This window comes from Dryas octopetala, chromosome 1, assembly GCF_963921425.1.
Source record: "Dryas octopetala chromosome 1, drDryOcto1.1, whole genome shotgun sequence".
NCBI classification, from domain to species: domain Eukaryota; kingdom Viridiplantae; phylum Streptophyta; class Magnoliopsida; order Rosales; family Rosaceae; genus Dryas; species Dryas octopetala.
In genome coordinates, this window is record NC_141366.1 from 19,006,330 (window position 1) to 19,030,171 (window position 23,842).

The 23,842-nt window shown below is 36.7% G+C and overlaps 3 protein-coding genes across 3 annotated transcripts; 2 read left to right on the top strand and 1 right to left on the bottom strand.

The window, feature by feature from the left end:
• The first annotated feature begins 1,175 nt into the window (after positions 1-1,175).
• Positions 1,176-9,778, top strand: ABCG3 (ABC-2 type transporter family protein). Its single transcript, XM_086240004.1, has 13 exons — positions 1,176-1,287; positions 2,333-2,364; positions 2,445-2,938; positions 3,058-3,137; positions 3,925-4,211; positions 4,783-4,954; positions 5,245-5,358; positions 5,636-5,764; positions 5,961-6,152; positions 7,454-7,540; positions 8,231-8,503; positions 9,061-9,168; positions 9,381-9,778. Exons 3-13 carry the CDS (start codon positions 2,467-2,469, stop codon positions 9,636-9,638), a joined length of 2,172 nt encoding a protein of 723 aa, XP_086096130.1. The 5' UTR covers positions 1,176-1,287; positions 2,333-2,364; positions 2,445-2,466; the 3' UTR covers positions 9,639-9,778.
• Positions 9,779-10,304: 526 nt separating this feature from the next.
• LOC147298861 (UDP-Glycosyltransferase superfamily protein) lies at positions 10,305-11,852 on the bottom strand. Its single transcript, XM_086240027.1, has 2 exons — positions 11,321-11,852; positions 10,305-11,206 (listed from the first exon to the last, which is right to left on the bottom strand). The coding sequence occupies exons 1-2, from the start codon at positions 11,850-11,852 to the stop codon at positions 10,305-10,307; spliced, it is 1,434 nt and encodes a 477-aa protein (XP_086096153.1).
• A 3,635-nt stretch (positions 11,853-15,487) lies between these two features.
• LOC147298862 (phosphatidate cytidylyltransferase family protein) lies at positions 15,488-21,178 on the top strand. The gene is made up of 14 exons (XM_086240016.1): positions 15,488-15,759; positions 15,881-15,993; positions 16,472-16,678; positions 16,827-16,931; positions 17,481-17,551; positions 17,643-17,717; positions 17,792-18,006; positions 18,780-18,969; positions 19,073-19,138; positions 19,621-19,709; positions 19,847-19,961; positions 20,042-20,093; positions 20,179-20,279; positions 20,648-21,178. Exons 1-14 carry the CDS (start codon positions 15,569-15,571, stop codon positions 20,759-20,761), a joined length of 1,704 nt encoding a protein of 567 aa, XP_086096142.1. The 5' UTR covers positions 15,488-15,568; the 3' UTR covers positions 20,762-21,178.
• Positions 21,179-23,842: the final 2,664 nt, after the last annotated feature.

The following is a 23,842-nucleotide window of genomic DNA, read 5'->3' on the forward strand; positions in this document are numbered from 1 at the left end:
TGAGACAGTCATAGTTAAGTTGTGACTTAATTGAATTTTTTTTTAGAAAAATTATATTACAATATAGTATAAATAGAGGTCAAAACAATACTTTTACTCAAAATAATATATAGTATAGTGGTGTAAGTTGTCTCTTTCAATTTACCAAGACAGTCACAGTTAAGTTGTGACTGGATTGATTTTTTTATTTTTATAATATAATATAGTATAAATTAATGTAATAATTGTGATGTAATATTTTTTTTTTTTTTATTGTAGTGGTATGTAATGTAATATTTGTAAATTATAATACTTTTTACTTTATTAATTTGTTTGACTTTTCAATTAGTATCTAATCTAAAATGTTATTTAATTTTAATACCTAAACTAAAAAGTTATTAAATTTTAATAATTAAAATCAATGAACCTTTTAGTTTTTACACAAAAAACTTATTTGGATTCATGAAAACCGAAGCAAACCACTATTGGTTTGATTAGCAGTTTGATTGTTTCTAAATCGTCTAAACAAAACCACATAATATTTCCTTCGAATCCTTACATCTTTTCTCCCCTCTTAATCTCAACATCTCTCAAGTCAACGTCATCTTATTTTTTTAATTTCTTCATTTTCCTCTCATTCACCTTCATCTCTTCTTTATCTTTTCACTTGTTTCATTGTCCTCTCTCCCAAAATCGCATAAACTGATCAAACTATAAATCAACAATGAATGAATTATTTTGGTTTGATTTAGTATGTAGTTTTGTCCATTTTGGTTTAGAAAAATCCAAAATGATGTAGATTGGTTTACTTTGCGGTTTTGTAACAAATTACAATGGTCGAGGCCATTGCACACGAATTAGAGAGTTTTATTGGTTTTTTTATTTCAAAAATGAAAGTTTATTTTTTTTTATCTGATTGTTTTTCTCAATAACAGAGAATTTTAAAGTTGGACGGTTGGACCTGAGTAGAAAAAAATAGTCTCAGATAGAAATATAGAATCATAGAAGCAATCATTCTGTAATTTAATTTAGAAAGAGACTGTTTGATGCCAAATTTGCCCCTGAGAAATGCTTTGCTGGCAACATAATCATTTCATTTTGAATTATAAAGCGAAGGAGAAAAAAGAAAAGGCAAAGTGAGATGCAAAGCATACATAAACCAAAAAAAGCGGGTCAAATAATCCACTAATTATATTATTTGCTCTCACTCACTGCCACAGTCCTTCAAAGCTTTACACACACACACACACTCTCTCTCTCTCTCTCTCTGCAAACACATGCTCTCTGAACTCTCTCGCTCAGATCCAGGTTTGTCTCATCTCCAAGCTCTCAAGCTCTTACTACATCCCTTTCAAGTAACTTGGGTTTTGGATACAAGCTTCAGCTTTTGTTGGGCCTCTAAGAAATGAAAGGAAAAGATTAGAAAAAAAAAGAGAGAGAATATATACTTATTTCTGGGTTTTGCGTTTTGGAGCTGTTTTGATCTTTACAGAGTAGAGTACTCAGCTCAAGTGCACCAAAGATGTATACTTCGCATGGTTAAAGAGTGAAAGCTTTCTTTTTTGGGGTCTCAATAGATTAAATAAGAATACTAGGATTCAAGTTTGCTCCTTTCTTGTTCATTGTTAAGTTTTTTAGCTACCACACAAAATATTGTGTATTTGGATTTTATATCTAATTGATAAAATGGAAATGTGTGTGTGTACTGAATAGGGAAATGGATTGGATTTTTTCCTCTTTCAGTTTTGTGGTGATTGGTTGTTTACAATGAAGATATTTTTTCACTTTCACGTTATTGTTTCGTTTAAGGTTTTAATTGTTTTTTAAAGGTCAATTTTCTTTTTTCTATTTAAGGGTTTTTTTTTCTTTTTATAATATTTCTATTTTTAAGGTTTTAGCAGCAGAAATGGTCTCCTCATTATCTCAATTTGGTTGCTTAGAAAACTAAAGAAATGAAACACATTAGGTTTTATGTTTGATTTCCATGTAGCTTGAAAATGAAAAGCTTTCGCACTTGATTGTGTTATATTCATGTTTCTATTTTCAATTTTCATACACTAAATATAATCTAAAAGTGAATAAACCAATTTTTCAACTTTCAATGAAATAATGCTATTTGGAGAAATTTTTTGATGAACAGTTTTCACAATGTGCTGCTAAAGTTGTTGCCAATGTAGTTTTTCCAATACTCGAAACCCTGATGACTATGACTTCAATTCCAGAACAAATTCAGCCTTACATATACATGTCAAGTGATTGGGTGCTTTTGCCTTTCTAGTTCCCAAATAGTGACTTTCTTTTCCTAAAGTTTGAACATAACAGACAGTGGTTGTTGTGGTGGTTCTTGATGCAGGATTCCATGTAACAGGGTGCTTTGGACAAGTGGTGAGAATTGTGTCAACAATGTGTTAATGTAGTTATCTAAGTTTGTTACTGATCATAAGTTATTGTTGAATGACTTGAAGTTTTGTAATCTGGGAAAAGATAATGGAAGAAATACAATCACAATCAGATAATTATAGGTCTTCATCATCTTCAGCAAGCAGTCCCGCAAGTAGGGTGCCCTCAAGTAATTTTTTCTACTTGCGCAAACCTGGTTCACTCAGACAACCCATCTCATTTGAAGATTCACCCGAATGGGAGGATACAGATATTGATGTTAGGGTGGAGGAAGGAGGTGACTCTATCAACATTGCAACTACCCCAGCCTCCCCATCTCTTTCAAAGCTCAATAGTGGGTCCTTGCCATCCCCACCATTACCAGAAGGTGCAACTGCAGTAAGAAAGATTGCAGGGGCTTCAATTGTGTGGAAAGATTTGACTGTAACAATAAAGGGCAAAAGAAAGTACTCTGAGAAGGTTGTGAAGAGTTCAAATGGTTATGCATTGCCAGGAACTATAACAGTAATTATGGGTCCTGCTAAATCGGGGAAGTCCACACTCCTAAGGGCACTTGCAGGTCTTCAGTCATGCTCTGTTACTACTAAATTAGTAAATTACCAATTGAGCAGTTAGAATTGTGCCTTTTCTATCTTTAGATGCTTGAGTGCTAAGCATTGTTTGTTTCCTATGCTTTAGGAAGATTGCCTCACTCAGCCAAAATGTATGGTGAAGTGTTTGTGAATGGTGCAAAGTCTCACATGCCATATGGTTCATATGTAAGTTTGAAGTAACCATCACTATTCTGTTCTATCTTTTATATAGTTTTCAACTCACGCATTCTTTTAATCGTTTTCCTACTATCATCTAGTTAACCTTGGACTTTATTTAAAAGTTTATTCATCTGCTTTATTTTAGCATGTTTGTGTTGCAATCTACTCATTATTATCAAAGGAAGCCCAATCATTTTGGCTGTCACGAGTCTGTGTCTTTATTATTCTATCATTTTTATGTGATTTCCATCACACTCATGCACACATTTGCTTAAGTGTATAAGGAAAGGTTCTTCAAGTGATTTCGTTAGCATATGCTCTCAAATTAGAGAAACTTAAGGTTGCATTGCAGAAAAGAAAAAAAGGTCATTGTTTTTCTTGGTTTTGTTAAAGTTAGACCATTCAACCGAAAACTAATTGGCAATGAGTAGAGAGGCCTAGGATTTTATATATTGTGATGTTAGGCTTAGAATACCTGATGTGAGTTTTTTCATATTCTCAACATGCTCCCTCACTTGCGGTGGATTGAGGCAAACACGCATGTTAATTACATTGTGTGAAGCATATGTGGCTACATTGGGTCTGACACATAGATGAATTGCTTGCGCTGATACCATGTTAAAGTTAAAGGCATCCAACCCAAAGCCAATAGGAAATGAGTGGAGAGGCCTAGGATTTTATATATTGTGATGCTAGGCTTAGAATACTTGATGTGGGATTTTTTTATATTCTCAACAGGTTTCAACTCTGTGTCTGTGGTTTCCAGCTTCATGTTTTTAAATCCCACTTGCAGGGTTTTGTTGAGAGGGAAATCACTCTAATTGGATCCCTCACTGTTCGGGAGTTTTTGTATTATTCGGCGCTGCTTCAGCTTCCTGGTTTCTTTTGTCAGAAAAAGAGTGTAGTAGAGGATGCCATCCATGCCATGTCACTGGGTGATTATGCAAACAGATTGATAGGTGGCCACTGTTATATGAAGGGCCTTCCTAATGGTGAGAGAAGGCGTGTTAGTATTGCCAGGGAGCTCGTGATGAGGCCTCATATTTTATTTATAGATGAGCCTCTCTATCATCTTGATAGGTAAACATTATTTTGTTCACCCTTTTCTTGGATGGGTCATAACTGGAATGTACTACCTGTACTCTACATATTCCATGTTGCACAACCCTATGTATTGTTTTGTAACAGAAAGGTTGACCTGAAGCACTCTTCAAAGATAGGGAGCATTGTTTTGTGTATTTGAAGATTTTGAAATCTCACAGTTGCATTATATGAGCAACCAAATTATTTTCCATGGGATCGTTTTTAACTAAAAATTATGTGTCTATGATTGTTTTTGAACTCTCTCAGTGCATTATATGTTTTCCAAGAAATTGCAACTTGGTTGGGATAAAAGTTGGTAGGATAAGGAATCTACTTGATGAAATGTATATGCCATGAATAATTTGGCTAACTTTATAACTAATATGACATTAAATTATTGCTGCAATGATTTTTGGAGAGATATGGCAGCATCATTGGATCAATTTGTTTAGATTCCTTTATCCATATGTAATTTCCCACAGTGGCTGCATGCTCATAAACGATTGTCTTTCTATTGGATATATTTGCGTCATTAGTCCCATAACTGAAGTGATTTTATTTTGTTCAGTGTCTCTGCACTTCTGATGATGGTCACATTGAAGAAACTTGCAAGTACAGGTTGCACTCTTATATTTACAATTTACCAGAGCAGCACAGAAGTATTTGGCCTTTTTGATCGGATTTGTCTGCTTTCAAATGGAAATACCCTTTTCTTTGGAGAAACATTGGCTTGCTTGCAGGTAATTTTATTTGAAATAAGTTCTGAGTTTTCGGTTCTATCTGGTTTTGCATCAACATTTTATCTGGACTTGCTGAACCTAAAATATATGAGTCATGCAAATTTGACAAGCCACTGTTTTCTTGTTGTTAGTGATGTATGTTTCAATTTGTTGCCATGTTTGTAAGAGGAAATTTTAGAAACCAATTATGTTTTAAAATTCTAAAAGCTCAGTTTTTCCCCTTTATTTTTTTGGAAGCTAATTGGAGAATTGTAGATAACTACTAACTAACATACTTTATGCTGATGAAGCACTTCTCAAATGCTGGATTTCCTTGTCCGATTATGCAAAGTCCTTCCGATCACTTTTTACGCGCAATAAATACAGATTTCGACAGGATCATTGCAATGTGCAAAAATTGGCAGGTAATTGCTTGCAGACTGCAGTTTTATTGATTCTCATTGCATGAATTGAAATTAATATGCCTTTAATACTTGTGATATAATAATACCATTAAAATGTTTCAAAACTGTTGGACAGTATGTTTTCATTTTGACTTGAAGGGTGAATGATGCTTAACATTACCTTGTTATGCAATCACATAATAATTGTGGTCGTATAAATAATGTCTTAAACCTGAGCAGGACATTTACCATTATTACTTTGTTGAACTTATGCTGTCCGTGGACTGCAACATGACAGGATGACAATGGCGATTTTTCATCGGTGAACATGGATACTGCTGTGGCAATACGCACCCTTGAAGCAACTTATAAATCATCAGCTGATGCTGCTGCAGTTGAAACTATGATACTGAGACTCACAGATAAGGTACAGTTTGCTATGTTATTATTCTAATACACCATTAATTATGGGTGTGCGTACATGCGTATGAAGCTGTTGTTTTGTGCATCATAACTGGAAGTTGCATATTTCGCATGTTGTGTTCCATAATTTGGTGGTTTTATATATAGTATGTTAGCTTCTATAATTTTCGTTAACTTCCAATATGCATATGCTTCTACAGGAAGGTCCGATGCTTAAAAGCAAGGGAAAGGCTGGCACTGCTACACGAATAGCAGTTTTAACTTGGAGATCTTTATTAATAATGTCAAGAGAATGGAAATACTATTGGCTTCGTCTTATTCTTTATATGATTTTTACGCTCTGTGTTGGCACAGTATTTTCTGGCTTAGGGCATTCTTTGTCTTCAGTTGTGGTGAGTTTCCTAATATCTCCTTTTCTATCATTTAGAAAATATATATCATTTGCATGTTTTGGCAACCTTTCCAGCTGTAAATGTCATGAATGATCACTTTCTTAATTGAACCACTACTGGTTATAGGAAGGCTTCTGAAAATACTGTGACATGTAACACATCAGTTTTGCACCTCATGTTTCCCCATTAAGAAATATTCCTTGTGCATTCATATTTTTTACTTTTCTGTAGCAATATAGCTAAATGTGTGTATCAGAGTCACCATATTGTTATGTCTTGTCTGGTGCTTTATGTTATGATCAATCAGTTAAATTTGCATTAAACATGGCCTCCATAAAATCGCCCACTGGTATTGTTGTTTGATCCCAAGAAATTTCTGTACTTAATCTGAAGCCTTGCTCATGTAAGCTATAATTCCTAAGTTCATATTTGAGTTCAGTATAAAAATCTTAGTGTCTTTGGAAGGAGATTTTAAACAAAGAGTAATGGGAGATAGCCATTAATATTCGTTATGTGATGTGGTTGGGTCTTGGTCAAGCAATTTATACTAACAATACCAAAGTTAAAAAGTTGAGAAGTTTTTGAAAGGAGAAGTTAAGGTCAGCCTTAGAGCATTCAACTCCTTCGAATTCAATAGGTAGCACCCACTCTGTAGACTTTTCGTTTATACTGCATGACCCTTGGTTATTCAACATGCTTCCCAGCAGCCAACTGTCTTGTCACCTTGTGACCTGCAAGGCTTCCTATAGGAATGAGATGCTGTAAGCAGAATCATAAAGGGAGATTTAATGGACCACTCTGCTAGTTCTAAACCTTTAATTGATATGGGATGTATGACATTAGCACCTGATAAGAACTATAACAAAATCGTTCATGGTATCTCTTAATTAATGATGGACTTTTTATATCAAACATAAAATAATTCCTTGTTCAAATCTGCTTGCGAAAAATGTTCTTGTTGTTTATTGTCTTCATTTACATGCATTCACAATATTTGTTTGCTTGTGTTGCATCTGATTCAGTTTTTTTTTCTTCACCTTCCATATGCAGACAAGAGTTGTTCTGTTGCAGCAATATTTATACCAAGTACTATAGTATAAAACTAAAAAAAATCTGTTCACTGATTCTCTTCATTAATTATTCCCTTTATAATGCTAAACGTTTTATATCTAACATAAAATAAGTATTCAAGTTTGCTTTTGCAAAATGTTGCTTACTGTCTTCATTACATGCATCCACAATGTTTGTATTCTTGTGTGTCATCTGAGTCACTTTCTTTTTTCTTCAACTTTTATATGCAGACAAGAGTTGCAGCGATATTTGTATTTGTTTCATTTACTACACTACTAAGCATTGCTGGAGTACCTGCATTTGTGAAAGAAGTCAAGGTAACCCTGATTCCTATTCTCTCTGATGTTGACTTAAAGGAGCATAAAAATTTGCCAAGTTGTGGTTATTTTAGATCAATATAAAAATTTGTAGGGTATGATTGCTTGTTACGGAGGAAACCAAGGTGTTGTGCTGGTTTGTCTTGACATGCAGTCGTATGTGAATATCCTTTAACAGGATTGATTTCTCCGTATAAACTTTGCCAGCTTTAAAGACAATTCATCAAGTTGTGATGATAATTATATAATAATGCCATTTAAGTTACTGGTTTTTTCAAGGAAAGAATACACTAGCTTAAGAGCTTCCTTTGCTTGTAGCAAAGTCTTCCAAGCTTGCATATAAGATCGCTTTGCCTGTTCATGATCCGAGTCAAGCTTGTAAATAAATGCAAACTGTGGCATGGATTAGGGATAATCACTTCTTTAAAATGTAGATGTGGACATGGCTATATACGAGTCGTTCTTTTTATTATTTAAGGAGAGAACATATGACCTGCAAAGCAATGGTTCCAAAGATGAGAAAATAGTTTAGCAAAAAAGAAAAGAAAAGAAAAAGATGAGAAAATAGTTAAATATCTTACTCATTTTTTTAATAGGTAAACTCTGATAAGTAATGCAATTGATTTAGCTAGGTTCATTTAATCATGGTTCTTCTGATCAAACTAATCGAACCGATTACCCATTGTGCAGATATATGCAAGTGAAGAATCAAACCAGCACTTGGGGGCACTAGTCTTTTTGTTTGGGCAGCTCTTCTCTAGTATCCCATTCCTGTTTCTTATCTCCATTTCGTCAAGTCTTGTATTCTATTTCCTTATAGGATTGCGAGATGAGTTCAGCTTGTTGATGTACTTCGTGCTGAATTTCTTCATGTGCCTCTTAGTAAATGACGGACTAATGCTGGTTGTTGTTTCCTTATGGCAAGATGTTTTTGGGAGCACCCTGACTCTTGTATTTTTACAAGTATGTTCCTCTATCTCAATGGAAGAATTACTTGAAGTTTTCACTTTCAGCATGTTCAGTATAGAGTCATCTGCAACTCAACAAGAATTTTGACATTTATTACATGGTCAATCATACTGCTCCCCCACCTGATGATAGTTTGGTTAGCAGAAATGCTTGCCAAATGGACTTAACTTGAGGGACAAGTGAGGGGCAATGCATCCAAGGGCAGGATTTAATACAATTGTTGATTTTCAATAAACATTGAAATGAATCCAGCCCTTGGATGCATTGACCCCAATTTAAGTCACTAAGATGAGCTCTTCTTGTTTAGTATGGACTTTACTAAATTGAACTGTGAAACCAATATTTTAGTTTGCTTCATTGTAAAATGCATGGCACTTGTGGTGTTTGACGACATAATCTGTGATAAAAATGTCTCATGTAACATGTTAGTGAATTATTATCCATCTGGTGTAAGTTATATTTAATTTGACCATTGTTGAATGTTTTATAAATTTATAATTAATTTCCTAGCCTCCCCCCCAATCTTACAGTAAAGATGCATGGAATTTCAGGTGGTAATGATGCTATCTGCGGGCTATTTCAGAATTCGTAATGCTTTGCCCAAACCAATGTGGACATATCCAATATCTTATATTGCTTTCCATACATACTCTATACAGGCAAGAGAATTTACACTGTCATTTGTATTTTGCTTTCTCTGCACAACGCTGAAAAACTATTTTTGGGTTGCCTGGTTCAATTCCGAATATCTTAAATTTGGCCAAAAAAGCACTCCAGAATATTCTTCTCTTTTGAAATTCAAATATTTCATATTCAGGAAAGTTGGCTAATTTTAATTTCAATTGCTTACTGAATGTTTTACCTGTTATAGGGGTTGTTGGAGAATGAGTACATAGGGACTTCTTTTGCAGTTGGGCAGGTAAGGAGCATATCTGGGTATCAGGCACTTCGTAGCGCATACGACATCTCTCTGGACAACAATTCCAAGTGGGAAAATTTATTGATCTTGTTTCTAATGGCAGTTGGGTATCGTATTCTCGTCTTTGTTTTACTGTACTTCCGTGTAGGGAAAAAAAAGTCCATACATAAGATTTTCAAGTGTAATCGGGATACAAACAATGCAAGATGAATGAAGTTGCCGTAAGCTTTATTTGGCTGTTCACATTTTGTAATTTCCTGTTGTCCCTGGCATGTGCAGTTTTGCTTTGAAAAAACCTCATATGATCTATGAATGATAAAGTGCACATTTTGGGGAGCTTTTGCTGCTTAGTTTATGTTGTTGCAAACTTCTTGTAGCCCTTTTTTGCTTTATTTCTGAATTTTTTTTAGAGAGCTGAGATCTGCATTTCATGCCTATTTTTCATCTCACATAATGAGGAGGGAGTACCACTTTCACAGTGAATAATTTCTTGCAGTTAATATAGTTTGGTAAATGCAGGTAAGGCAAGTAAGTTAGTAACCCTATACATATTGACAGAGTGAAAACAAATAGATGCAAGATTACAATATCACTGCACTACACATTGTATAATTCTAGTAAGGAAAAGTATGTCTTAAAATTTGGAGCTATCACTAGGTGTTCCTTTTTTAACAACGGTTCCATGTTAGCATATACTATTCATGACAACTTTATACATCACAAATTTAACTATTCATTATCTATTTTTAGGCTGACAAACTTCTACACAATTTTCAACAATGACATATATATATATATATATATATATATATGTAGGAGTATGCACACACTTTAGGTACCTGAAATTTTCATCTTTTAGGTCAACATGCCCCACATTCAATTTCTCATCTTGGCCTTTAGATCCTTGATGAAAGTGTCCATGTTTTTCTCGGATGATCCATTGGGTGTCAATGCAGTTTCCAATGTCATCCTAACCTTGGCAACTGCTTTCCTATACACATCCCCTGATTTTCCATCCATCAAACGGTTGATTTTCTCTGAAACCTCCTCCTTCCTCACCTCCCTCCGATCGCACAAATTAATCCCGATCTTCCAATCATCGACCACTAATTTTCTGTTAGTGAATTGATCAGTAAGCAAAGGGAAACACAACAATGGAACACTACACCAAATACTTTCCAATGTTGAATTCCACCCACAATGGGTCAAGAACCCGCCTATAGCCGGGTGGGCCAAGACCGCCTTCTGGCAGCACCAAGGTATGATAGTGGCCCGATCCCTAACCTGCTCTTTAAAGCCCGCGGGCAATGGATCCAAGTCGACCGAGCTCACGATATCGGGCCGAAGCACCCAAACAAAGTTGACCTTGCTAAGCTGAAGCCCACTAGCTATCTCTATAAGGTCCCCTTTTGAGACATGGGCATAGCTACCAAATGAGACATACAAGACCGAGCCATGGGGCTTGGTGTTGAGCCAGTGGGTGCAGTCTGACTCGGACCACAGGCTGGTGGCCACAATGGTCTTGTTGAACCCAGTTGGGAAAATGGGCCCAATGGCATGGAATGGAATCTGGGCCTGGAGGGCTGATATGGTGTCGGACTCGAGCTCTTGGACTGTGTTGCACAGAACAAAGTGTGCACCTTTAACGTCCCTGAAGGCGTTGAAGATGATGTTGTGGACCACAGATGTTGTATCAGTCTCTTGAAGATATGACATCATGTCCTTGGGCTCGATTGCTCGCACTCCTGGTATGTAATCAATGGTGTCCTCACGCACATCTAGTCATATATATAGACAACAAATTGAAGATCGATCATTTACTTGTTGTGCAAACACATGGACCACATGCACATACATGTTTACGAATTGATATTAATGATTGTACAACTTACCCTGACATGCAAAATGACCATTCCTTTGGAGAAGATGAAGATGATAATAGAGTGTAAAAACCAAAGCAGGTTCTGTCCAAAACGAAACAAAAAGCAAGCCAAGCTTGTTGGCAAGCTTGGATGGCCAGACGAAGAAAGAATCGGCAATCAAACACGTAACCGGTGTGGTATCGGCCGAAGAGCTGATAATGTTGTTGGCTAGCTCCTCTGCATGGGCCGAAAAGACATGCAACAAAGACGACATGAACTGGTCGTGGTTGAGCGAGCGGTCGAACTCGACAGGCAAGCCATCGGAGACCGTTGTATAGTCTATGTCGAGGCCGGACTCACGTACGGAGGCAAACACGTCTCCCCCGGGCGTGTTGGATTGGGCTTTTGACGTCTGGTGGTGGATGGCGTGGGTGTTGATGAAGGTGATTTTGAAGCCACGTGATGCAAGCTTGATCGCTAGGTGTACGGATGGGATTACATGGCCTTGGAGAGGGTAGGCAATGAGAATGGCATGAGGCTTTTGATTATTTGGGTCTGCCATTAGTGCTTGATGATGATCGATCAGTTAACGTTGTTGTTGGAAGAGAGAGAGAGAGAGAGAGGGGTTTTTGGGTGATACGATATATATATCTCCCAAGTTGTAGGGAACGACTCGGACATGGTCTAGAGAATGAATTGAATGACTGAATTTGCCTTTCTTTGCGGACATGCGTGGAAGAATTAGAAGATGAGAGAATCAAATAATGGGATTGAGAGCCTTTTTAGTGGCCTTTGCATTTGAAGTTTATGCTAGTCGATCATTCAATTAAATCCATTAATGATAAGTATCCATCTATATATATAGAGTGATGCTATTTCCACACCCTTTTTTTTTTTTCTTTCTTTTTGCATACTCCAAAAATTTAATTTGTGAAATGACAAAAAACACCAAAAACAAAATTACTCAAAACCTTATCCCTCTATCTCCCCGTCACAGCACCCCCCACCCCAGACCCAAGCTCGACAGGAACCACCTGCTGACCACCCCAACCCCGCCTCGTCAAGACCGGTGACCAACCCGACCCGCCCCGCCCCGCCCCATCCCCTCCTTTTTCTCTCTCCCCAAAACCCAACCCCAGCCCCTCACTCTCTCTACAACTCTCAGTCCAGCAGGTTTGCCGGCAAACTAGGTGGCGAAAACCCCACCAAAAGCTCACTCTCTCTTCCCCGACTTCCCAACCCAGGCTCCATCGCCAGCCAGCGCGCGACTCCATGCGCACATAGCCATCCCAACACCACCACTCCCTCCTCCAGCCACCACTAGTCACCCCACCGGTCGAAAAATACTCTCTAGAGACTGACCATCACTCCCCAGAACTCCCCTTACCGGCCAGCCACCCATACCCGCAAGAAATCGCTGAAAAGCTCTAGCCCAGTCGAACTTGCAATTTTTTTTTTTAAATGGATGTTCAGAGGGAAGAGGGAGAAAGGGAAAGGGTTGGGTGGGTCGGGTGAAGGGATGAGGTGGTCGGGTGAGGGAGGGGGAGGGGTTGGGGTTGGGTGCGTTTCTTTTTATGAAATAGATACAATAGGGATATTATGGTAATTGGGAGGGATGTGTGTATGAGAAAATTTAATTGTGGGAATAGTGTGGGGTGTGAAGTGAAAAATAAGTGAGAAAATGATGTGCAAAAAGAAAAAAAAGGGTGTGCAAATAGTTGCACTCTATATATATATAGGGGATTTTATATTATTTTCAATTTTCTCAATGTTCACATGTACAATCAAAGCTTCTAATTCAATGACCATTTAACTTCCCTGGCAAAAAAAAAAAAAGACCATTTAACTTCATCTGATTAATAAAAGTAAATGAGTAATTAATGACATATGACATATAATTTTATGTTTGCAACAAAAAACAGGCAATTTTATAAAATAACCATTTTTAATGAGGGACTTACTTTAATAGTCTTGGCGGGAAAATTCTTACATTTCATAACTCTTTGACCATTTTCAGATAAAAATACCCCTAAGGGTTGACAAAGTCGACAAAAAATGGCTGTAGCCAGTTCATCTTTTGATGAACAATTTAGATATGAAAACTCAGATATGCTCTAACAAAAAACAAAAAAACAAAAACCCATATCTGTAACCTATCATTTTCATTGAAATTGATCTAACTTTCAAGTGAAAATCCAAAAAATTACTGCTAATAATCAAGTTTTACTAACAAATCTAACTTTTATTACTTTAATCAGTGTAAATTACATAAACCCAAACCTGAATCAATTCACTATAAGAAAAACCTAAAAAAAATTAAAATAAAGAAAAACGTGGCAGATCTGCAAGAACATGGATACAACAACAATAGACCCACCACCACCGATCTATGAACACAACAAAAGACCCACCATCTCCGCTTCGAGATCAACACCCTCAAAGAGAGCTCATCAAAGTGTTCATCAAACACAAAAAAAGACCCACCATGGCTCTCGGATCCACGACCTCGATCTAGTGTCAGTGAGGCTGCCGACGGTGGAGAGAGAAGGGCACGCGGGGGAGGGAGGTGGCTGGAGGTGAAATGGTGTTTCCCTGGTGTTGCATTGCCAGATCTAGTCGTGGGATTGAGAGAGAGAGAGAGAGAGAGAGAGAGAGAGAGAGAGAGAGAGAGAGAGAGAGCTAGGCTTGCGGAGAACAAAATGACAAAATTTGAGCATTCACATGAGCATTTATATCAAGATTGTACGTTTTAGTCTTTTCAAGTGGAAAAATGGTTAGCAAAGTAAAAATTCTCCCACCTAGGCTAAACAAGTAAGAAGAGCATCAAAAGAGGTCATTTAGTGTAATTTCCCCAAAAAGGGCAAGCACAATTGCATATTAAGTCATTAATAAAGTGGCAATAACTAGAGGTGACAATTCATGTTAATGGGTCGTGTTCGTGTCGTGTCGTGTCGTGTCATTTCGTATTGTGTTAAATATTAGTCAACTCTAACCTGATCCATTTAATTAATTTTTTCGAATGACTCAACACTAACTGAACTCGTTTATAATTGTTTCGTGTTCGGGTTAACACATATATCCTGTGATCTAAAAGCTTAAACATAATTTTTTTTACTTTTAAACAAAACTATCACTTATAAAACAAAAATATATTTAATCATTATATTAATAAGACCATAACAAAATAACTCTATTTTTATACAATAAATCATCCAATACATATTAAAAAATGAGAAAAACTACTAATTTTCTTCATATAGCACTAGTTAAACACGTGTTACATATGTTTGACACTAACCCGACCCGTTTAATATTCGTGTTTAGCTTGTCATGTCATATTCATGTTTGTGTCAATAATTAATCCAAACTCACTAACTTCATGTCGAGTTCGAATCATGTAAAAAATTACCACTTTCATCTAATATATGTTAGAATGAATCTTTGCGCATATAGTGATTGATGAGCCATGCACATAACAAGTTTTGTTCAATGGTAAAGAAAAATTAGGTTAAATATTGTCCTAATTAAACACATGTTATGTGGCGATTGTATTACCATATAAGTTATTATGGTCAGCTATGATTTATGTAAAATTGACACATCAATTATCATATAAAACTACAAATCTTCCAAAGAATAGTGCAATGCTAGAGAATACAATCAATGAGCAACTTCGAGTCTTTTTCAATTGAATTCAAATATAACATGTACGAAGAATATTAAAAAGTCTATATTTTAAGTTTGTCCTTAGCTATAAACACATTGGAGAAGCCCAAATTCTTAACAACCAGAATTTCTAATAACAAATCCTGATTCTTCCTTCCGTTAAACCGAGTTTTAAAAAATTTACAGAAACATTAAAATCAGTCATTTTATAAAATTTCCATGAGGAAATGAGAGTTTTACCCCCAAAGTCTTTGTTTTGGTCATATTTACTCCAAAGTCTATAAGTCCGAAGTCATAGTTTGGTGATCGGTCGTAACGCGTTTGTGAAGCTGGTCCCGTCTCCCGAGTCCCAACGGCATCCAATCCTATAATCCATTCCGCGCTGGTCTGGCGTTGCAGCCACGTGGCGTGAGCCCATTGGACTGTGTTACGGAGATGGTGGAGCCCACTGCCATGGCCCAATTGGGAATGACGGAATAGGCAACCTCAAGTCCAACCGAGTCGACGATTCCGGTACAGAATTCCCGCGAAAACCCCTACAACAACGAATCCCTTTGAATCTCTCCGATTCTTCAATCCATTTCCATCGTACGGACGCCGGAGAATTCAAAAATGGCGGCCATGGCGGGGTTGTTGAACGGAGAGAGAACCGTGGTGGCGCTCTTCATCGCTCGCGTCCTCTTCTCTCTGCCTCTCTCTCTCCTCCCCCACGGCCTCGCCCTCTCTCTCCTCGCCGTCTCCGCCCTCTTCCTCGACATCCTCGCCGACCACTCTTCCACTCCCCTTTCCCAACTCCCCACCAGGTCTTCTCTTCTCTTCAATTTTCATTTCTTTATTTATTGTTTCGAATAGTTAATTAATTTGCTAGGGTTTCTCTCTTTAATTCATGAGTATGGGCATTATTGGAATTTGAATGTTTTTCAGGCGTGGTGCTTCGTCTGGAATACTGCTAGGGGCAGTCACGCTGCCCACTGTTATGATCTCCAAAATGATACAGCTCTCACGGTCGTTCTCATTGCACCAAGTTGAGATTGAAGGTACTAGCTTTAGTTCACAACTCAATTTGACCGTTATCAGTGGAACCTAAGCATAATTTGCATAACTTCGGGACCTTGGGTTTTCGTGTATTGGTACTGGTGGGAGGGATGCCCTTGTGGAGAGTGTGTTTGAATGAGATTTGGATTTGGTTGATAAGGAAAATGCTCTAGGTTTAAATTATGTGGGGGTGTTCAAATCTTGTGCTATTTTAGGTTCCAACTCCCAAGTCACACGGGGTTCAAGGAAATTCGATTAAGTAGACACCTATTGTTAACTGGGTTCTCTTAGAGATCATAACCCTCCTTTTCTTATTTCTTTTTTCGATCTTTGGATGTGAAAGTTTTTAATTTTTTTTTTTGGTTAACTGGTAGTCTGGTAACTCTTTTCATCTATTGGTTTCATTCATATGGTTTCTTGCTTCCCGCTTTTTCTTTTAACTTTTTGTCTTTAATGATTTTTCTCTAATTTACTGTACAGAGCTTGAATCTTTGACGATGCAATACTGGGCCGCTTCTGCCAGCTGCTTGAGTGTGCTTATTTTCCTCTGCGTAACTATATGGCGTGCACCTGAGAATAAGTCTCCCCCTCCTTTGCGTAGTGTTTGGCATGCAAAGTTTAGCTTAAGTTGCATAGTATTGCACACAGCAGTGTGCTGCGTGACTCTTGGTACAAAATCTCTTACTAGTAAGTTTTATGCATCTCTTCTGAATCCTGTCCATTATGATTTCTTCTTATGGCATCTTGAATTGACTTAGGAACACGGGGAGTGTTTCTACTTGTGTAGTCAACAAATATTGTACAACTGAGAATGTTATTTGCTCATTCTGTACAGGCTTTGAGACTGCATTGAAGTTATTGTGGATGCTCTGTCATGGATTGGCAGCTGTAAAATTAATTCAGCATGTTCTAAAAACTTTTCCATCTTGTGCTTCCATTGGTATGTGCCTGACTACTTTTAGTATTCCACTTATTCTCTCTTGCAAAATCCAATTGAATTTTGCTTACTGATTTAAGAAGGGGAAAAAATGAAATTGTTAAATGGAAATGATTGTTTTAACTTGGTAGGTAATAATTTACTATCCATGGCTTGTCCATGTTCCCCTCATGTTTTAATGGCTTTTAGCAATTACACAACTAAAAAACATGAATATAGATTTTATTTACCTGAGTTGATATGTTCTGCCAGATGTTTATGTTCCTTATTCATTAATGTCTTGGTTAACTCATGTTGAGTACCTGAAGTTGAATTGCTATAGCATTAGCTTCAGTAAATGATCAGATCTCTCTCTCTCTCTCTCTCTCTCTCTCTCTCTCTCTCTCTCTCTCTATATATATATATATATGTATATCGCTTTTTCTCTTGTTTGCTTGCTTTTTCTTTCTATTTCTATTTTCTTTGTGAAAATTCTTATATTTGACTCGAACTAAACAAGGTATTCTTGATATTTTCTTAGTAACTGTTGATGTCCCCTCTCTTTTTTTCCAGGGGAAGCATGTCTGGTGACTTCAGGTCTTGTTTTATATTTTGGTGACATGTTGGCATATACCATTGCAAAGGTTATTACTATTCTTCTCTAGATACTTTTTTTTTCCCTGGTCAAATTGGCTTTATATATAAATCTTATTGGTGATAACATTTCTCAACCAGGTGTCTGGGATCTTGATTAAATCAGAGGTGGTACAGTATGGAAGTAAAAGAAGTGAAATAAGTATTATTATACAGGTATGTTCCTTTAAGAGATGAAATTGATTGTAAGTGGTCTGGCTGGATGACAAAGGTACTTCTATGTTATGCAGGGGTTGCTGCTTGGCCTTCTTCTTTTTCCAATGGTCTTTAGAATTGTTCTCCGAATGTGGGAATGCTCTTTAAGTACATCTTGCTCTGAAGTGAGGACAAACAATGAGATTTGGAGATCTCTTTTATTCTTTTCTTCCCTTGGATTTATCATGGCTGTGATCATTCCGTCATGGATGCAGTTTGTTCAGGATTTTCGTATGCATCCAGTGTTATGGTATGACCTTTCTTCAAATAATTTGTATGATACTTGTTTACTTCAACTGCATTTTGCTATTATATGCTACATTGACATTGTGTTTATTGGGTTTCTATTTGGTGCTTATTATTTGGGTTTATGGCACTCAACCTGAAGTACATATATACTTGGCTCCATGCATGCATAAATGCGTAAATATTTACACTCAAGCACATAAAATCAATAGATTACCGTCCTTTAAGGATAAAATAGCTGTATAACTTGAATTCCAGTATGTCAACATCTTCTTTTCTCAAGTTTTCTTGAATTTTGATATTTTATCTATTTTCTCTTCGCCATATATCATGGTACGTTGGACTTCCAGTTTTGGAAAACTGAATCGCCGAAGTACCATGAATTGGGATGCATGATTCGCATTGTGGTTCTTAGGGGTAGTGCAATTTGGTTACTCTATGGAAAACCTTGCCTGTGACTCCTTTATAGATACTCCATTATTAGGTTGGTGAAAAGAAACATATTTTACTGGTATGTCACATTATTGATGATGTCAGAGTCATGACCTGGAATGGTTTTTTTACATTCTCTATGTACTAAGTCACAAAGATAACTTTGAACAGTCATTTTGTATTCCAGTATCATCCCACTAAATATATTAAAGTTGATTATATTACTTGTATAAGATTCCTGAAAGTTCTCCTTCTGCTTCATAAATTGGCTATTTTCTGTCTGATAAGTTTTGATTCTATTTCCAAAAAAATATTAAAGACATTCATCACATCTTTATTTGACAGGGTACTTTCATTTATTTTTTCGGAACCACATAAGAGATTATCTTTGTGTGTCTACTGGGTGGGTGTGATATGTGTGTCTGTTCTGAGGTTCTACAACATTTCAAAGAATAGCAAGATTGAGAGGATTCTACTCCGGAAATACTACCATCTAATGGCTGTCTTAATGTTTCTGCCTGCTCTTATTTTCCAGGTGATTTAGGACTAAGGATTGACTGCTATCTTGGTATATTTTCTGCTTCTTCATTCTAGATGTGGTATGTTTAGGTATGCTCACTGTATGTCTCTTTTTGCAGCCAAAGTTTCTTGATCTATCATTTGGTGCAGCTTTGGCAGTTTTCTTGGCATTGGAAATTATCCGAGTAAGCACTTGACATCAACTTTCATTAATTTAACAGTAGTGCTAGATATCCCACATTTTTATACCATAATTTCATACCACCTTATGTGCAACTTACATGGCATTCATGCATTGGACACTAAAAAATAAAAACAAAAATTCAAAAAGAAAAAGAAAAATTTTGTCCAGTAAAATAATGACACGTAAGATGGTATAAAAATATGGTATAAGAATGTGGTAAATATAGCATTATTCTTAATTTAAATTTCGTATGGATTAAATAAAATCAATAGGAATCATTATAAGCAAAATGCACTCATTGAGGACACAACATTGCTAAATCAAAATATTTTATTTGAATGTTTGGAAGAGATATTGCTTTAAGACCATATTTGCTTATTTGTAAGAGAAATGTATGCGCTTGTGTGTACCGGTAATGTTAAAGCGGTTTTGAAGTCTACGTCTCTCTTATTTTATTGTGCTTGACCATATCTTTTTGACAAGGTATGGAGAATTTGGCCATTGGGACAATCCATACATAAATTTATGAATGCTTTCACTGATCATCGTGACTCAGATCTTCTTATTGTCAGGTATGGCATGCCTTGTCCGCATAGATATTTTTTTCTTTTTGGGCCAGATTCTCCTGATAGATCAAAGCTTTAAAAACATAAGTTTGATGCAAATAAGTCCCAATAGCCTTTTCTTTAATGTTGCATGTTTTTTTCAGCCACTTTTCACTCTTATTGGGATGTGCTCTTCCTATTTGGATGTCTTCTGGGTACAACGATCGACCACTTGCCCCTTTTTCTGGAATTTTGAGTCTCGGAATTGGAGATACAATGGTGAGTGTGTTTGCACTCGGTGAATAGGATAGGAGTGACACGTATTGCTTAATTTATTGTATGTTTGGTTTTATGTCCAGGCATCAGTTGTTGGGCACAAGTATGGTGTTCTCAGGTGGAGCAAAACTGGCAGTAAGGATTTGTATTGATTCATTTCACCAAACTAGGTTTTCCCATTAATTTGCTTAATCCATGTGAAACTTTTTCTTCTTGGTAGAGAAAACCATTGAAGGGACCGCAGCTGGTATAACATCTGTCTTAGCTGCCTGCTCAGTTCTGCTTCCCCTTCTAGCATCCACTGGATATATTGTTACAGAGGTATGCATATGTCTCTCTCTCTTCCTGTCAAATAAATTAGCATATGCTAAGTGGAAACAAAGTGCACGCGCACCTGTTTGAGTCCGGATTAGGATAACCTTTTCATGTCCGGGTTTTTGGTATGAGGCTTATTGATGATTGCATGTGCATCTTTTATGGTGGCTGCTCCCCCCACCCACCCACCCACACACACACACACACACACACACACACACAACCCCACCCACACAAACCCCACTTCTCCCAACCAAAATAATCAAAAAGACATACATAAAATGTCATCATGGTAACTTACTTGTATCTCTATTCATGTCTTATATGGATTTGTTCATGTGTTTATTTATGCTTTTGGTACCAAATTTTTGCAGCATTGGCTCTCTCTTCTTCTAGCCGTGACTGTGAGTGGTTTGCTAGAGGCTTACACAGCTCAACTCGATAATGCTTTCATACCACTCATTTTCTATAGCCTTCTCTGTTTGTAAATGATGCTCCAACCTCCCAAATGGAAATTATTATGAATGGCAGTGAAGTCTGAAAAAAGAGCTGCCTAAAATCATCCTTTACAATCATGTGCTTCCTGTGAGCACTTTTTTGTATATACAACTAATCCGCTGATAGAGAATATACATAGTCTGTTGTACCTATTTCCCTCATAGGTTGAAATGATATTTTGTTTTAGGCCTTAGGAATGCATATAAAGGGCAGCTCACTCAATGTGCCCTCTGTGTCCACATAGCATACAAGAAATTCACTTTTGTAATGTTTAACTCTATTTTTCTTTGAGAGAAGGGGATCTGAGGTTGGTTAGGGAGAGAATCACATTGTAGAGGGGATGGGTGCAGATTTTGTTGGGATACTGATACCATTTGTTATAGTAATACATATAGAAATTTCTTTTATGGTTGACACAACATTATTGTTTTTCTTTTTAACATTTTATCTTTATGTAATAACTTATATTTTTGTGAACATAAAAGTTTGTTCACCAACAATGGGAGTAGATCCTCTCCTTTCTATCTCTTCCTCGAAATTCAAATCTCAACGGTTTAACTTCATTGAGACAGAATCTCAACGGTTTAACTACATTTAGACCTAATTGAAGGGTTTGTGTTTTACGTCCTGTGTAATTTTACTTAAAAAGAGAGCAGTTTTGCTCACCTCCTTTAACTCAGGTGTATACTCACCTCCTATTTAAAATGCTGCCATGTGTCTAAAAAATTAACCATGAGTTAATCTATTGTATTTAATTATTTATGATATTATAATAATGAGAGAGAAAAATAATTTGACAACTCTTTTCTACTTTTATCCTTTTTTTTTATTACTCAACTTTTTTCTACTTTTTTTATTACCTATTAATTTTTATTTTATCTTTTATTTAATTATTTCTAATAATTTTTGCTTCTTTTGTTTTTTTGCTCTTCTCCAGTACGCCTCTAGTATCTAAAAAACCACATGCATTTAATAATTTTTGTTTTTTTTTTTTTTGCTCTTTTCTAGTATGCCTCCAGTACCCAAAAAATCACATCCAATTTTTTTGGGTCTTCTCATGTATATACCTTTTATCTACTTTTTTAATTAATTAAAAAAAATAATCCAACAACACTTGTTTTTTTGCCTAAATCTCATACATGACATTTTCAGATCAAACAAATTCTTAGGTCAATCCAAGGTGTTGCAGCATTTGAAGAGAGAAGAATAGTTGCAACGACATAATTTTTTTTTTTTTGAACTCATGTAACTTTTTTATTGGATTTTCTATGTATGTAAATGAGTTGTTTTAGATTTTTGTTTGGCCAACATTTTAGATTAAACTTTGCAAATGAGTTTTTTGTTCGAATTGCAAATGTGTTGTTATAATATTTTATTTTTTAATTAATTAAAGAAATAGATAAATGTGTATATAGGAGAAGACCCAAAAAAATGGATGTGATTTTTTGAGTACTAGAGGCGTACTGGAGAAGAGCAAAAAAACAAAAGAAGTAAAAATTATTAGAAATAATTAAATAAAAGAGAAAAGAGAAATTAACGGGTGATAAAAAAAAATTGAGTAATAAAAGATAAGGATAAAATAAGAAAAGAGTTGTCAAATTATTTTTCTCTCTCATCATTATAACATCATAAATAATTAAATATAATAGTTAACTCATGGTTAGTTTTTTAAACACGTGGCAGTATTTTAGATGAGAAGTGAGCATACACCTGAGTTAAAGGAGGTGAGAAAAACTACTCTCACTTAAAAATATTGCTTGAAAAGCAGAATTAGTGAACTCTCAAGAAACCCTAGGAAAATTGAAAAGGAAACAGAATAAAAATCCAATGAAAGAAACGACATAATAAATAAATAAATAAACCAATAGTTGGGTTCTGTTCAATTGACTTTGTATGGAATATGGATGAGATTTGAGAAAAATAAGAGAGAAAAGATCGAGGATCCTCCAATTGGGAGAATACCCTACTTATGTGACATAATTAATGTTAAATATCGATAAAATATCTTCCATATCTCTCTGCATGGAAAAAGCCACATAGGGTTGGTTTTAGTGTTTCTTCCTTTCCAACATGCTTTTTGAAAGCATGTTGACAATTGACTAGTGGAAATTTTGAACACTACTGGCCGAAGTAAGAATTCATGCATTAAAATTAGGAGTGTTTGTGGGAAAATCCACATCAACCCGAATAGCCAATCGCGGCTCGACACGTGGCTGGTCAGACTTTGACCTCCACGTCATCACTGACCAGCACTTCCTCTATCAACTCAGACCGGATCTCCACACCGGGCCCTCCATGTTCGGTCCGAGCCGAACCGATGATCTTCCAAGGGATCGAGTGTCCATCTTCCCACGATCATCTCGGTTCGGCTCGGCTCGGCACAGGAGATGGTCTCCTTTCGAGTTCTGGCGTCGACCAGTTAGGGCTCAGAAAGATCCCAATCTACTGGACCGGCTCGGTCTGGAATCCTATGTCCGATCCGACCACACATGGACTTCGTGTCTTCGCATAAGAACATGTGTTCGTATCGGCTCGGCTCGGCTCTCCGCCGCCATTCCCAGGAAGATCACGCTGGGACGAACCGCCACACTTAAATGCACCTGACATAAATCTTCTGACAGATAGAATGTCAGGCCTGCATCCATGACTACTGGGGCAGTCTGTCTGAACCTTCCAACCTTGCATTTAATGGGGCATTCAATGCAGCATTGAATGCTGAGGAAGTAAGCAGCTGAGCATGCAACTAGGTCTGACCAGGTGCGTGGGTCTTTGGCAACCATTCATTCACAATGCAGGTAACTTATTCATTAAGTCTTCCTTTGCCTATATAAGGCACCACATATGCACAAAATGATAGACGCATCTACCCAAAAACACTTACACAAAAATTCCCACTCACCAAAGAGCTTACCCAGCTTGCTGAGAATAACCCAGAACATTTGCCTTGTTCTTCCTATTCTCCCAAGTTCATCCTCTGTTCTTCCTCATCCCTCATCAAACACCATCACTGATTTCATCATCGGAGCGTGTTTGGCTGGTACCACACCGGTCCATCTCCTTTGATCTTGTTT

Bases quoted from the DNA above. Each gene is read 5' to 3' on its own strand.
- ABCG3 (XM_086240004.1), top strand. From the start codon at position 2,467: ATGGAAGAAATACAATCACAATCAGATAATTATAGGTCTTCATCATCT. The intron at 4,212-4,782 runs GTAAACATTATT...TATTTTGTTCAG, and splicing joins CCTCTCTATCATCTTGATAG to TGTCTCTGCACTTCTGATGA. The intron at 8,504-9,060 runs GTATGTTCCTCT...ATGGAATTTCAG, and splicing joins TGACTCTTGTATTTTTACAA to GTGGTAATGATGCTATCTGC.
- LOC147298861 (XM_086240027.1), bottom strand. From the start codon at position 11,852: ATGGCAGACCCAAATAATCAAAAGCCTCATGCCATTCTCATTGCCTAC. The intron at 11,207-11,320 runs GTAAGTTGTACA...ATATATGACTAG, and splicing joins TGGTCATTTTGCATGTCAGG to ATGTGCGTGAGGACACCATT.
- LOC147298862 (XM_086240016.1), top strand. From the start codon at position 15,569: ATGGCGGCCATGGCGGGGTTGTTGAACGGAGAGAGAACCGTGGTGGCG. The intron at 19,710-19,846 runs GTATGGCATGCC...TGTTTTTTTCAG, and splicing joins TCAGATCTTCTTATTGTCAG to CCACTTTTCACTCTTATTGG. The intron at 20,280-20,647 runs GTATGCATATGT...AAATTTTTGCAG, and splicing joins CTGGATATATTGTTACAGAG to CATTGGCTCTCTCTTCTTCT.